Genomic DNA, 16069 nt, shown 5'->3' on the forward strand with positions numbered 1-16069 from the left:
TGGAAGGAGCAGGTGTGCAGTTTGCCAGCAGTGCTGAATGTGCCCAAGTAAATATGGGTTTTCTTAATGAGGCAACAGGAGAGTGCAAGTTCCCCACACGCGCGCGCACACACACAGTCCACAGGTGAATATCAGTGCTTTGCAGCGTCTGTGGCTTTTCCTGTGGTGGTTGTTAAGACGTGGTGCTAATACCAATGTGCAGCTGCCAGTGCGCCGTTGGAACTGATTACTGGGGCAAGTGAATGAAGCAGGAATGGACAGAGAGAGGGAGAGGAAGATTCATACTGTCTCTGTAGCATGACATCAGTGCTCGTCTGTCTACATGTAACTGATATGAGGAAGTGAGAGACTGCTGCGTATTGGACTGAATAATCTTATTCATTTAACTGAAACTCTGGAACATAATTAAACAGCATATTGCACCAACTGGAGGTGAAGTCGCTTAAAGACAGGGTCACTATTCAAGCACCCCCTGTTGCTCACATTTTGCACATTAATTACATTTATTTGCTTTGGTTTAAAATGTGTGAAACCCCAGTCATTAATCACTAGCCATTCCTCTAGTGTTCACAGCTGCACTGTTTCATTCTTCCTGCTTCTTTCCTCCTGCCCGAACACACAGTTAAAATCTAAATTCAGCTCACACTGTAGGATAGATTCTGTATGGACTGCCAAACTTCTTAACACCCCCTCACACATATATCAACCTACCCCACCTCTTTCTTTTACCCCTCTTTGCATCGTGTCCATCACTGCACGGTGCTTTTCTCCAACACGTCCTGCAGCTTTTCCTGCCTCTTATTTTTCTGTCATCTGTCTATCTGTCAGTCTTTCCCTCCTTTTTCTGTTTGTCCAGCTCTGGGTCAGTGTGAGAGAGGCCTTGAGGGTTGGCATGGCAGCTTGGCACAAGTTCGCAAGACTCCCTAGTAGCCCCCCTGGGGTCCCTCACAGGAGGATAGGGAAACCTTTATTTACTGTAAATCCTTTTATTACACTGCTCCATGTTTTCTTCTTGCAGTCTTTTCCTTGGCCACTTTGATTCGCTTATAGTAGTAAAATCCTGCTGGTTGTTAAGCATGTATTCATTAGACCTTTTAAGAATTACTCAAGATTAGTAGTAAATGTTTAGTAGTAAAAGTATTTGACAGTCAAGTTCAAAAGTAGTTTCAAGAGCTAGGTCCACATTGCCGCCAATGAGTTGGACTTGTTCTCAGTGGGCTGCCTTTGTCCCTGATTCTCTTCATAATTTTCATGGACAGAATTTTTAGGTGTAGCCAACTGGCAGTGTTCTGTTTTGGTGGTCTCAGGATAAGGGTCTGGAACAAGTTGCTGCCCCAAGTGAGGAAAGAGTACAACAGGAAATTGACAGATTGGGGCTGTCTGCAGTAATCTAGTTCTTCTTCTGGTCTGTTTTGGTGAAAAGAGAGCTGAGTGTAAAAGCAGACCTGCTGTCAGTCTGCCTCCCTGTCCTCAACAATGGTCACAATCTCTGGGTAGTGACCAAATGAATGAGATCGCAAGTTGAAGCAGTGGAAAAGAGATTCCTCAGAAATGTTTCTTGCCTGTCCCTTAGCCACAGGGTAAACAGCTAACTTGAGAAGGTCTCAGAGTAGAGCTGCTACTTTACATCAAAAGAAGCCAGTCGAGGCGGTATTGGCACCTGACTACGATGTCTCCTAGACACCTCCTGGGTGAACATGTCCTACTCAGAAGAGGCCCCAGGGCAAACCATACTTGATTATACTATACTATTGCAGACACAGTCACAGACAGATATCTGGACTAGTTCTTTAAATTCTCTTTTCTCAGTTTTTCCCATTTCTCTTTGGTATATGTTTATGTAGGTCTAGTCCAAAAATGGCTGCCTTGTCTGGCAATTAATCTTTCTAAATGGAATTCATTAGAAAATACCTAGACCCACATCCAGAACCTCTTCAGAGCTGAACTGAGACAAGTATTCTAAAACCTTTACGCAAATCCACCCATAACTTTCTGAGTGATCCTGATTAAAAATAAATTTTAAAAATTGAAACTTAATCGGTCACATAAACTTCTTGGCAGAAGTTTAAAAAAAACAGTAAGCCTGCAAGGTTACAAAGAAATAAGCTTATCATAGAACTATATTCTCCTTTAGTCTGCTTGAGGCTAGCACAACGACACGATTTACTGGCTGAATAATGGCTGGTTAGGTGGCTGTGTGGTGAAAGATGGGTATACTCTTTGTTGTTTTGGGGTATCACACATGAAAGTTGGCTAACAGCATATATAAATACAGCATAGCAAGGAAACAGATTGCGAAGGATTACATCAGGACATTATGGCCCATCATTCAGTTGTTATTATAGTGAAGTATAGTCAAACCTAAACCCAAATTCCTTAGACTTGTGTCGTACAGTACAGATTGACTGTAGCCACACTGAGGTACGTTTACTTGGCACGGCTCACACTGGACCTCATTTTGACTCTTTTGAAGGAGTTTCACATGTCTTTTAAAGTGCTGTAGTCATCTTTAGTGCTGTCTGTTTTACTTTGTTTAGATAAAAATATCTGTGAGTCAATGTAACATTGCACAGTTTAGGTGTAAAGCAAAGTTCTGCCAAATAGTAGCAGATTTGAAATTAAAAAGTCAGCCAGCCATTCAGAAATGGACAAAGGTGCTGCTGTGCTCAGTAATGTTCTGTGAACATTAAAATCTCAAAGCGGTGCAGTGTTTCCCCACACAGCTTTCTTCTCATTAGGGTGAAGAATCTTTCACCAAATTCCTCCTTCTGTCCCACGCCGTCTCACCGCGCACCCTTTCTTCTTCCAGTCCTCTAACACAGTCTCTCCTTCAGATTAATTACACAATGATTCTTTTAAATTCTCTTCTTCCTTCCTTCCTTCCTTCCTTCCTTCCTTACAAGTATGCTGACACACGTGGACTTGTACACTTAAAAAACAGCAGGAAAAGGTGTGCGTGCGTGCGTATGTGTGGTGGTGGGGACTGATTTCTGATCACTAGAATGAGTGTGTCAGAGCAGTGCAGTGAAAATCACTACTGTGTGCTGTTCTTTCTTGTCAGTCTTCCTTTTAAAAACATTCATTCATACAATAACAGGTAGAGGGGACACACACACACACACATGTATTCATATCTTTGTGGGGGCATCTAATTGACATAATACTTTCCCTAGCTGCTTACCCTAACCATTACAACTGATTTCCTAATCCTAACCCTAATCTAACCATAACCTATTTGTAACCCTGAGACTTAAACCACATTTTGAGTCTCAAAATTGTCTTCAAACTCATGGAAATGTAAAGGCTGTTGGTCCAAACAAGTAAAGTAAACTTCCAATTTTTGGAATCTGAATGTGCCTGTCATTGTTGACTATAAAATCCTACAGTGTCACACACTTTTCTCTAACCATCTTTATGTAAAAGCGACATTAAATCGTACAGCTTTGGCTGAACATGGGTGGTGACACTAAGTTGTCATTCAGACTGCAGGAGAATGTCAGCTTCCAGGCTTCCTCGATGCAGCATCAAGCCCATTTTTTTTTTTTTTTTTTTTTTTTCATTGAAGTTTAAATATTTTCAACTCACGTGGGCGAAAGTTAATTTCTACTGGTGTCACCCAGCCCGAATTAGCGTCTTCAATGAGCTCTGTGTGTAATTGTGTGAGAAAACTCTACAATTACAGTTGCACTACTGACTCAGAACAAGTTCTTGAGACATGCTGCCTGGCCACAAAGGAAAACAAATGTGTTTATAGATGGCCACAAAGCTAGCCAACCGTTCAACATGCTGTTCAGACAGACAGCAAATTAGGTTAGCTACATTCAACTTGACTTTATTTTTTATGACAGACTATTTTTCAGGGGGTTTTTTGTTTGTTTTTTCTTATGTTCTTTTTTGTTTTCTTTTGTTTTTTCTCTACTGTTGGATCTTTAAAGCTCTAAGTGAGAGAAGATATCTTTAATATGGTCATAAGAAGCCCCTCCCATGTTCTGTTTGCAAAAGGAAAAGAAAAGCTGGCTTAAAGTTGAACACTCCCAAAGACAAGCAACATGTGCTAAGGATCAACTCTGATTCATGCAAAGCTACTCTAATAGAATCCAAAAATAAAAATACAAAGGTAGACATGAGGGGGATGTCATTTAAAATCAAATTCAGTTTATGTGTGGACAACTGTGTTTACAGTGTACACAAATCTAAACCGAGACGATAAATACTGATGATGTCAGTTCAAGTGCAGCAAAGACAATAGAAAAGAAACAAACAAGCAAGGGGGAACAGGTGTGTATGTGTGTTGTGCTTGTCTAGTTCACTGATTAACATTAAGACTTGGTGAAACTTGGAGGATGTGACAACAGCAAACCTCCTTGATTGGCCCTTCAACTCAGTCAGAATGTTGTCTTCACCTTCTGTTTTATGTCCTCTTTACCTTGACTTGTTTCCCTTCTCCAAACTTTTTCTTTTTTGATAACGGTATCAATAAAACATGACTTCCTGTCTTATCTCTTACCTTTTGATCTTGTGTTCTATTCTCGGAGTCATAAACAGTTTCAGATTTCACCTGAAATGTCCTGCATCATTGGCAGTTGTTGTCTTAACACTGCCCTGGGGCGTTTTGTTGCCCTGTCTGCTGAAAAATCTCAGCTTTTAGAGATGCATGGTATTAAAGTTTGTTTCAGATTTTAAGTAATATTTTACTGTAGTAAACATGGAAATATGCACTCAGTGTACCTTGCCCCTGTCAAATAAAGCACCCCGCCAGAGATCTTCAGATACTGTGATCTGAAAACAGGTGAAGCGTTTTCCTTTTCCCTAACCTTCCACGTAGGGTTCTTTTTTTGGTTTTGGTTTTTTGGGGGGTTTTTTTGTAAGACTTTACTACATCTAAACAAAGATGAGGAACAACTTGGGAACTATCTGTCTCTGCTGCTATCTTACCTGTTTGAGTGCCTGTCATTAAACAAGGTGGCTTGACCCTGGAGTCACAGTTGGTTTCCGCCTACCCAATCCTTGTCCCTTGTTAATTGCATGCTTGTAATTTAGTCTCCGAACTGCGTTTAAACCATGTTAAATAGATTTCGTGGTCTTGCAACAAACTGCCCTTTTGAAAGGACCTTTCTTCTCTGCTTCTTTCCAGCAGCTAATACCTTTAATATCAATACAGGCATTATTTGTCGTCTGTGCCCTCTCTCTTGCCCTTGTGGGCAGGACAATGAGTCCAGGACAGCCCGTTCATCTGGGATCAATTAACCCAGGCATTCAGGCTCAGCCAAATGCCCGTTTCTGACTATGCTCAGCATAATGATAGGCTTTCAACCAATAATGTCTTTGTTCTGGATGGGTCTGTTTGTTTTCTTTCTTTGGTCAGATCCGAGTTTCAAGGGGTGCATCTGAGAAGGCCTATTTCTGCCCTCTTGTTTTTGGGTCTTTTGAGTTTCCGTTGCGTTTGAAGCTTCCTTACTTAATTAAAACTTAGGGTTGGCGATCATGAATGTGGCTGAGAATGCCATGCAGAATGGCATCTTGGGTTGAACAGCGGTTGGCATTTGATGTCAGAAACCCCAAATCACTCCCCAAATGTTTCCCTTCTTGATTTTTTTTTTTTCTTCCTCTGTTTCCCACTGTTTGTGTTCATTCCTGTCCTCCTCCCATATTGGACTTTAACATGGACCCGGCGAGGTATTTCCAGGCTTGTCAGTCTATTAATCCTTTCTACCAAGAAGAGTCTGCTATTAAGAAGTGGTTTTCAGCTGGAGCCAGATCCACATTTTCGGACCACAGATTCATCAAGAAACTTTTTAAATGCTTTCAAAGCCTTTTGATTCTGTTCATCTGGGCCTTTAAAAGAAAGTCCCGCTGTTCTGTGGTATGCTAGTGTTTCCCAGAGAATTGCATTTTGTTGACGGTGGTTGTCGGATGCATGCGCATGTGTGTTTTCACAACTGTAGGTACATGCGACCTTCCACAGATGAATTACTAAATTATACCATATATTTAATATTTCAGCTTCCAACTACTATGTTACAAATACATGCTGAGTAATAAAATCAGCTGTCTTTCCAGTGAGTCACCTTGTTTTGGAGGAGAGTCAATAACCGTAGCTGTTGTCCTGCTCTGCAGCCTCAGTAACCTCGCTGAGGCTGCAGGTTCCTCTTTGAAGCATATCTCTAGAGCAGAACAAGCTTTGTATTCCACCTCTATTCGACATTTCAGTGTCTTTAATTGACCACTTTGCCTAAAGGAAGCTGGTGTCATTAAGCAAAGATGTGGCTGGTTTAAGGACCACCACATAACAGCTGGCCTACAGGCAGAGAGACCAGTTAACAGCTAGCTGGTTTGCTGCGACTGATCTTTCAAAACAAGAGTGAGGGGATCATGCATGGCACTGTCCACTCAGATCAGGATTGTTGTAGCATTCAGAAGTTGGGGAAATCTTGACTAAAATCCAATAATGATGCACAGAAATGCAACTACTTGAAACAGCTACTTGAAAATTAAGTGTTAATACAACAGTGGAAGTCTAATGACTTGATTAGACTGCCACTGACATTGCCTTTGGTTCTTGCCGGCCATTTGCAGGTTTAGACACTTCATCTGGGCTTGAAGTATCAAGCCCAGATGGTTTGATAAGACTGAGCCGGGCAGTTTCAGGTGCTCCTCAGTTAAGCAGCACATGTGCTGGGATGTTGGCATGCGAGGTCTTTTATACAGTTATGTTGCAGGGACTAACATGAGGAACACTGGAAGGAAATTGGTTGAAAAAAAAATATTGAAGATTTGCTTATCCTAAGCACCTGTCAGATAAATATGTGGGCTATTTCAGTGACTACACTGGTGGTTTCGAAAGTTGGAAGACTTTAATCTCAGTCTGTTGGAAAATTATATTTTACCACCTAAAAAAAAGTCCTTGGCCTTTGGAAATCTTCTGCTGCACACTGTCTTAAAGTCAAGTGATCACTTAATTGAATTTGGCCTGAACACATACTTCCTTAATTTGTCACTTTATAGATATGCATATTCAGGAACTTGGATGCACTTAGATTTGCATCTAAGTCCCTAGATCTAATCTAGATCAGTCATTGTTAGCTGATACCTGATCTATTTAATGAAGTCACTACTGGGACTTCTGGAATTTTATTGACTTTAGTGACATAACTGCTATGGCTTTACAGAACCCACACGAGCTTGATAAGGACAGAACCTGCACAAGAGTAGTCAACCTTTTCACAGCACGGTTGTAACAAGAGACACAATGTGACCGGAGCCAACAATAAATGTGACTCAAAGGCACCTTTTCTGTGAACTGAAAGACCTGCATTTATGTCTTTGACCTCCTGTTTTGACTGAACCATGCCTACAATTTGAAATCCTGTGCTGCTCCTCACTCACCCTGCGCCAACCTGTCAGCTCATACGGGATTTGCAGTTCACACAAACTTATGCAAGAATGTACATGGGTGTGTGTGTGGTTAAAAATACCCACAGAAATATTTTTTTTTTTGTGCATGGCAGACAGTGTATACAAAGTGCATATTGCCCGTGGGTGTGAGGGTGTGTGTGAGAGTCGATGTGCATGCTTTTCCGCTTTGTATGTTATCAAAACAGTTTCTTTTGTCAGCCAACAGGCACCAGTTTCCAAGAATTTTTATCCTGCTTCCTGTGTCTGTTTTATTCTGGCGTGCATGGAAACGAATCACTCTGTGTCGGATCTGGACATTTGATTATTAAGAAAGTGAACACACAACACAGTCATGTGAGCCGTAAAAGGGAATGTGCCCTGAATGATTTTTGTTTTTTTTTTCCTTCAACGCCATATCAACTAGTATTTCCAATTTAAAACCGATGATAGTTGGTGTCTGTGCTCAGCATGAATTATTCATTATTTGGCTGTTCTATATTTCACACTGTCCATGGGCACGCAGGTGCACATGCACGCACGGCACTCATACACACACGCAGTCATAGTAAGTTTTACACAATTCTTCTTCACTGTATTTAGTTTTTAACCAAAACACTTGAGATTTTCTTTTCAATCAAACTATAGCAAAAATCAGATCTCTTTTAATGGTGAAAAAAAAACCTGCAATAAAAAAATAAATAAAATAAAGTCACAGGATATGACATTTTAAACATTCTCAGTCAGACCACAACACATATTTCATCATGTATTTAACTGAGCCCCTTTCAGCCCCTTTAACTGTTTTTATTGCTCGTAAGAGCAGCTGTTAATTGCGCAGCACTTTCACAGTGGTTTATTTCCATAAATGTTTAACTTCATTAACTTTTATAACACATGCAATTGAACCATTAAGTTAATGTACACCTCTGAACGTAAAGGCACTCTTGGCCGTGTAGTGCGGTGCTTCCATTGATGTTGCAGGAAAGCTTGAGCAGGAAGAAGAGTGGGAGTGGGATTCATGGAACGATTAGGAGGGAGTAGAGTTGGAGAGCCTGTTACAACTTCACAGAAAAGGCATGTTATGTGATTCCACTGCATTGTGTTTTATTAGACGCATTCCCAGTTCAACTTTGGGGGAAGACACAAACCTCAGATCTCTGGTCTGTGCCAAATCAAGCACCTGGTGTGGCGACCCATTTGGAAATAAAGGAGCAGCCAAAAAGTACCAAAAAAAAAAAAAAAAATCTAAAAATCTGCTAAAAATCTTCAAATCTCAGTGACTTTCACCTCAATGAGAAGAACGTCACTTAGGATTTTCAAATTGATACCATAGGTGCATCTACTAGGAGGCTGAGGAGCAGCACTGGCTGCTGTCAGTATTTTTGTAATTTACTATAGGCAATATTCTCAAACAACTAAACCACCACCAACAGTAACCTCAGTTACACTTTTAACACTGTTAATTCCACCACTACGTTGTAGATTTTACCCACCAGTGAAAACAAAACAGAAGATTTTAATGAGAGTACATTGCTGCTGAGCCCCAAAGGGACAGCTTGAACTATACAGTATCTAGCAGTGTGTTCTTATTCTTGCTTCTATTGAACATGACCAAATATAGTCCGATACACTTTTTGGGACCTTTCGCAACCAAGTGAGCTCTCATAAAAGTATATACTGAAACACTTCAGGAATGAGGCTTCATTATACTCCATTTCCTTATTTGCCCTGTTCACTTTGGGCTAACACTGTGATGTGTGCAAAATTTTGCAAAAATCTGAATGTGTTTGCATGTCAAGAATTGGGTTTTTAAGTATCCAAATTTTGAACATCACACAGCAACTTTGATGCAGCCTTGATGGCCTTGATGGCCTTGCATGACCAGCTTCAGGAAGTTTTAAAAACCTTGCTGTGTTGAGAGTGGAGGGGGCGGGGGCCAAGAGGAAATCATCAGTGCCCCAGTTCCTGTCCAATACCCAACATCACTATGGGAGGGAAAGCTGGCATCTAGGTGGTGCATAAAACTTGACATTTCCTGCCTCTTGTATTGCTGACTTGACTTCTTTTCTTTTTTTCTGTGTGTGTGTGTGTGTGTGTGTGTGTGTGTGTGTGTGTGTGTGTGTGTGTGTGTGTGTGTGTTGCAGCTTTTGGAGAGAGTCAGTTTGAGATGGAAGGTTCCTGTACTGAGGTCACAGATTACAGCCAGTAAGGAGTTACTGAGTTTATTGCTGAGCATAAATTTATTACGTAAACCTGTAAAAAAGTGAGGAAAAGCAAGGAAGCAAAGCAAACTAATAGACATACAGTAAGAACTCACACAGACAGGAGGAACCCATAGAGTAAACAAACACTGAGTCATAAGGAGTATTTTATAATACTACAGTATAAAGTTTCTTGAAAGTCAATCTTTTCTTAATGAAATCAATCTTTTATGCTCAACTGTGGTTAAATTTACCCAGACCTAACCCTAACCTGATCTTCTCCACAGCTGTATGCATCAACAGCAGTATTTGAATGGCACCATTTTAAAGGAGTTACCCTTTAGTGGAAGAATGTGGCCTCGGATGCTGAGTGGAGCGGTCGTTATCAAAACTCAAGTTAATGCATCACAAGCATAGGGTAGAATATCAGCAGAGTGTATCTCATGCTGTATATACACAGAAAGTGTTGTACTGCTGTTTTCATGCCATGTTTTCACTGCACACATAATAGCAACCAGGAGTTCCAAGCAGCCAGAACATCACATCTGTTTTTCATGTTCTATTTATTTTGCACTTTGAGCTCTGAGCAGTTGTAAGAGGCAGGTGACCGATGCTTAAGACTGTACCTGAATGCCTCCTGTGTTGATACAGACTTTTGGTGATCCTGATTGAACTGTATTTTTGATTTGTTACTGACATTTTTTTAGGGGCATGTTTAATATGTATGTTCCTTGAAACCTAAAAATATGACCGTGTCCATTTCCAGATGTATGGGCGTTACACCCAGGAGCTCGGGGTGTATGCCAAAGAGGAGGCCGCTCGGTTGAGGGAGAGCGGGCAGAGGCGATCAGTCCGCGATCGAAGCCGGACATTGGACCTGCTGGAATACGACAAGGGCCGCTGTGCCAAGTGTCGGAGTAAGTTTCAGACCACACAGCCTCATACCCGTTTCTGGAATTAGGGCCACTGATGAGACTTTCTTATTATTTCTGACCATTTGCTGAGCGTGATTTAATGACACTCAAATGAACAAAATTGGTGTGAAAAAAGTGCAAAGTTGGAGATTTCCCGTTTGGCTTTAACTAAAATCTTTTGCCGTCCCAGCACCAAAAATTTCTTCTTTTGTGTGAACATTTGTGACATATAATCTAAAATTATAATCTAAAATCCTGTCACTGCGGTCATCAGTGTACAGTGGGCCATTGCTCATTGCTATACAGTTTACTTTTCGACCTTTTTCGGCTTGGATGAAAGTTGATGTTTTTCTAAATTGTTATTGGAAAAAAAAAAAGATTAAGTCAGTCTTTGGCAATGATTTAGCTCAGGACAATCATAGTAAAGAAGTGCTATAGTGTGTGAGCCCCATTAATAGATATATAAACAGTACACACTCACATTTACATAGAGGAGCCTGAGACTTCCCCAGCATCACTGGGTTGAGGAAAATTGTTTGGTCACTATTACCTTTGTGTTGAAAATGTAATGCCATAGGCACTTTGATAACTCTAAAGTGGCTCCTCTGCCTTATGTTTAGCTTGAAGCATTTAGCTTACTGGCGAGTTAAAGGAAGAAAAGAGTCAAAAGTGCAAGAAAATACTCACAAAGGCAGTCCTTGGAGCTTTTTAATGCAAGGCTGAATTCATGTGAACATTCCCCAGCCCTTTTCTCCTTGCTGTTGGTGGGGATAAAAAATAATTATGAGTGTGTGCATGTTATTCATGCAGATAAGATTAGATAAGATTGTGTATAGAATGCATTGCAGGATAAAAGAGGTTGTTAACACAACATTACAAAGGGAAAGTCTTTGACGTTGATGTTGGATTTTGAAGGCACATGCACAGGCTGTCTGTCTCAGATGGTAACTGAGACTGAGGTACCAGTTCTGGGTCAAGCTTTATTTGTCAAGAGGTCTAAATCCAGATTGACACTGGTACAGACTGATTCAGACCCAAATCAGGATAAATCTCCATCAGAGGAATTAATTGCCTACAGTTAGAGTTTACATGGAGTGTTACTTGGACAGTATTGGGCTTGAATGTTTTTTTCAAATGATTATTTTTTTATTTTCCTGGGGCGTAATTATTTATAAAATACACCTTTTTATAAGAGTTCAAAAAGAATGCAGTTCACATGTTTTGGTTTTCTGAAATAAAACAAGTTCAAAAGCCATCAAAAAGTTTCTGGCACAGGTCTGATTTAATATGTGACTACTCTTCTTAGCAGAATTGGTAGAGTTCAGTTAAATGGTCTATTTGTAACAGTAGTCAGAGTTCAGGTTTTCAAATGCTATTTCAAAAGCTTAGAGTTGGCTTGTTTTAACCGAATTTTCTCCAGTGAGCTTTTAACCCTAGAACACTATCGCTATAAATAGTAACACAATCACTAATGCTGGGTGATTTTTACCCGATATAATATAACCAATAAAAAGTAATCAAATATATCAAAATATGACAACACATGACAAATTAGAGTGGTCTTATTTTACTTTCAGCTGTGCCATGTCTAACAAAATGGAAAAAAAAAAAAAAACCTCCTAAAACAAAATAATGACTCTGGAAAGCTGGTCTTTGGTCCACCCATTCCTGGGAAATTTGAGACTTCCCTGGTGAAGGCACAGGCTCCTCGACACGCAAACAGCTGCGGGAGAGAGAAATCATGTAAATGTATTTGCTCAGGTGTAAATCACCCGGCGATAGTGTTCTAGGGATAATGTACTCTATTATTGCATTCATTCTGTTCAATGTGCTAGAGTCACTGTTAGCAAAACAGCCCCAGGAAATGATGGTACCCCCATCATGCTCTGCAGTACAGTTTTCTTGGGGGTACTCATTCAAACTCTGATAATTATGGCAAGATACCTTCATTTTTATCTCATGTGAACATAAAAGTCTTTATGATTGTCCATATGATCACCCACAAAATTTAGTCAAGACTGAAGGTGTCAATTTGGGGCCTCTTTCTTGGAGAGCACCATTGCAGGCTGTGGTGAAAACCTGGCTGACAGTAGACGGTGCAGTTCTTTAGAAATGTGTAAGAGACATTTCTGTTTTGTTTTGGGGTTTTTTTTTCCAGATATGCATTGACCACATTGGACTGTTTCACTATGTTTTTCAGTCCAATGAGTGCTGTCAAAGTCCAGGGAAGACCCCAGGTTTAGTCAGTCATGATCACTAAGAGAAAATTAAGAAACTTGACTCTTACAATTGCATGCTGTGCAGTCTCTGAGCCACAGAGAAAGGGGAGTTTGGAGAATTCAATGAAATCCCATTATTGTTAAAACATTGACCATAATGAGTGCACATAAACTCTTGACAGGAACTATATATAAAAAGATCCTAATGACTGGCTAAGCTGTTTGAGCTTGCCTGGTTGTTAGTGCAGTAATATTAATTTATAAATAGCTTGTTCCTTTCTACTACTGTAGAAATGCTGAATGAAGACGTTTCTCATTTTTAGCATTATTTTAAGGATACACACTGTTCTGACTTTAATCAGCAGACAAAGGCACCTGTGGGTTGTGTGCTTATTGTCAGTGCAAGCAGCGACATCATGTCCTGTATGGTGTGGGCGTAAAGTTGCAGAAAAGCTGATTTAAAAAGTTGTGAGTTAACAACCCAAACTGATAAAACAAGCAAAAAAACAACAACAAAAAACTGGTCTTCCAAACCTTAGTGACATGTTGAGACTTTCTACTTCTCTACCTACACTTGCTTTTTATCCAGGTTTTTTCCAGGGTTTTTAGCTTCCCAAAAATTAATGTCTAGCAAGCTCCCCTCAGCACATTGTTTGTTTTTCACAGTAGCGCCAAAGTTTTAGGAAAATTAGTGTCAGCAAATTAGTGTGCTGACATCACCGTCTGAGGTCTAAGTCATCAAAGGTGAAAACCCTAACTCTAACTCTAGGCTATGACAGAATGTAATTTTTTGCTCTTATTGTTATCCCAAGTCTTGGCAATCAGGGAACAAATGAACTCATTGTTCTAAGTGACACATCCAAAAAAAAGAAAAATCAGTTTTGCCTTTCTCAAGCAGATAGGGTTAGGTTAGGGTTATCTCCTATAATGATGTCTGCTTCAGAGGGCTGAAAAGACAGCAGTAAATATTGTACGCATTTCTGGAAATGCAAGCATTTCTGTTCCTGGTCAACACTGGCACAACAAGTAACATGTTTGCTGTTGCAGGTTTTTAAAGGTGCTGCAAAAATGAATGTATTTGACTAACTTGCACTGTGCTCACATGCAAGCCTCATTCTTAAAAATCCTGTAACCCTCAGAAGGGTTGGGGTTAGGCCAGCCACCAATCTTGGACTGCATTTTACTCCTCAAAGAAAAAAAAGCTCCCCATTTGCTCCTATGGAAACACAGCGGCACAAAGGCTTTTGGATAAAACGTTTGTTGCAAATCTGCAAATGTAGACTTTTTGCAGCAGCTTGGATCAGTGGACAGTAACTTAGGCTTCATCAGACTGCTGAAGGGTTGTTGACCATGCTTCTGCCTGTTCAGTGTTCATGGACTGCCCTCTGCTGTTCAGAAGTGATCGGTGCACACAATCATATAGACACGTTTGTCCTAAAATCAGCAGATTTTTTTTCTCTCTCTCTGTGTGTGTGTGTGTGTGTGTGTGTGTGTGTGTGTGTGTGTGTGTGTGTGTGTGTGTGTCCTCTGCTCTCATCGGAGTGATGAGTTTTGCCGTTGTTTTGCTGACAGCTGATGACTCAGCTACCAGTCCATCTCTTTTGCCTCCTCTCATCATCTCTACACGGATCAGGACACCGAAATGCCAGTGACTGAATAGATTAGTCCCTCAGCAGGTAGCTTCAAGCATGAGAGAGGTGTTGTAAATAGCCCTGCGGCCACACACACTTTTCTCTCTACAGGAGGGAAAAGGCAAATATAAACACACACAGAGTGAGGCAAAGGCATAAGCCACAAATCGACTGGCTCAGAACATCTGTGAATATAAACCTGAAACACACACGCACTTTTTTATTTATTCATTGATGTGGGTTATGACTGCAGCTGCTGTCAAAGGCAGAGAGCCACGTATGCATGCATATGGTTACACACAAATATACACAAAGTATCCTGTTGCGCAGATCTGCACAATCTCTTTATTATTGCTCACACTGTTTTCTAATTCACATTTTTCTCTCTTATGTGCACACACACACACACACAGCAGAGAAACCAACTCACATCTCCCTTTTCATTTACTGCTGTTTAATGATGCTGAATGGCACAGCCAGGAGCAGTCTCCAGCCTATCCTCTGCATTCTGCGGCCCCACAGGAGCTGTCACCGCTTAAGCTCTGTGTCGACACTGTGGGGTTTCTTTAATGATGTATAGAAGTCCCAGCAACAGGTAGAGTGGGTTTCAGTATGGTCAGCAGTGTAGCAGAGGGAGTACAAGTGAGCTGTAAGATGCTGATGGAGGTTCAGTGGGCTGTACGCTGTTAATGTGTGTTTAATGTCAGCTTTATTGCTGGTCAATTTTTAGGGAATGGTATAAAAAGGATGGGCTCATTAGATGAGAGCAAAATCCTAATTAGAATGCAGTGATGCATACATGGCCTTATACTCAAATTTAAACTCAGAACCCAAGAATGTGATCTTGAAATTAGCATAAATCATGGGAGATACTTAACCTGGTCTTTATTTTTAGGCTTTTGTTGTGTGGCTTTTGTTTCTTAGCCGAGCTGCCTTTTTTCTTTCTTTTTGAACAATTGTAAAGTGTGTGTGTGCATATGTGTTTGGGGTGGGGGTTGGATACACAGTAAACTCTATAAACAATAAACACATAGGTACATAGGTGTTGTCTTTGAGAAGGACATTTCCCAGCACACTCTTTTCTTTCAAAGTGTTGCAGCAGTGCTCAGAAGCCCATCCTGGAGGAGGGTCATAAACCCACTACGGCACCTGTGAACTGAACAATATATTCATTTAATTTTTAGCGTGTAACTGGTAACTTTTAAACCATTATTGCTTTTGCCCTACCAGCTGTGCTCATCTATCATTCCCTTATGAGACAGAGTCCGGTCATGCATCATCAGCAGTGGAAAGCTGAGTGGAGAATTGTACCTTTGTTTCAAGATCAAACAACAAGAGTAACTTATTCTGAGAAAAAAAAAAAAAAAAGCATTTACACCTGACTCTGCTCTAAAAGTGCTGTCACAAGATGGCTTTGCTTATAGCTTACTAAAATTGATGCATTAGGTAACAGACTTGCTGTCCTTATGTTCGTGGAGTTGTCAGCACCTGTTATCTACAAATACAAAGTACTGATCTGATATTATTGTGCTTTGTGTGGTTTTGTCGCGGTTTTTATGGGCCTCGCGGTTTGGAGTCCATGAAAATACTTTCTATTATTATCACTGATAATTCAATTTGATCCAGTCTATATAAGATTCAATTCAGTAGTATGTTTTATTAATATAACCCCAAATCCCAATGGTAGTCACCTCAAGTTGCTTTATATT

At 40.5% G+C, this 16069-nt stretch overlaps 1 protein-coding gene across 9 annotated transcripts in view; it reads left to right on the forward strand.

Moving 5' to 3' along the window:
- The window catches only part of clcn2c (chloride channel 2c), a 202870-nt gene that overhangs the window by 82517 nt on the left and 104284 nt on the right, over positions 1 to 16069 (forward strand). For all 9 annotated transcript variants that reach the window (XM_025897948.1, XM_025897945.1, XM_025897946.1 and 6 more), the window contains exon 2: positions 10363 to 10513. In XM_025897948.1, coding sequence (XP_025753733.1) covers positions 10363 to 10513 — 151 coding nt within the window. The remainder of the gene's footprint in view (positions 1 to 10362; positions 10514 to 16069) is intronic.

This window comes from Oreochromis niloticus, linkage group LG14 (genome assembly GCF_001858045.2).
Source record: "Oreochromis niloticus isolate F11D_XX linkage group LG14, O_niloticus_UMD_NMBU, whole genome shotgun sequence".
Taxonomy (NCBI): Eukaryota; Metazoa; Chordata; class Actinopteri; order Cichliformes; family Cichlidae; genus Oreochromis; species Oreochromis niloticus.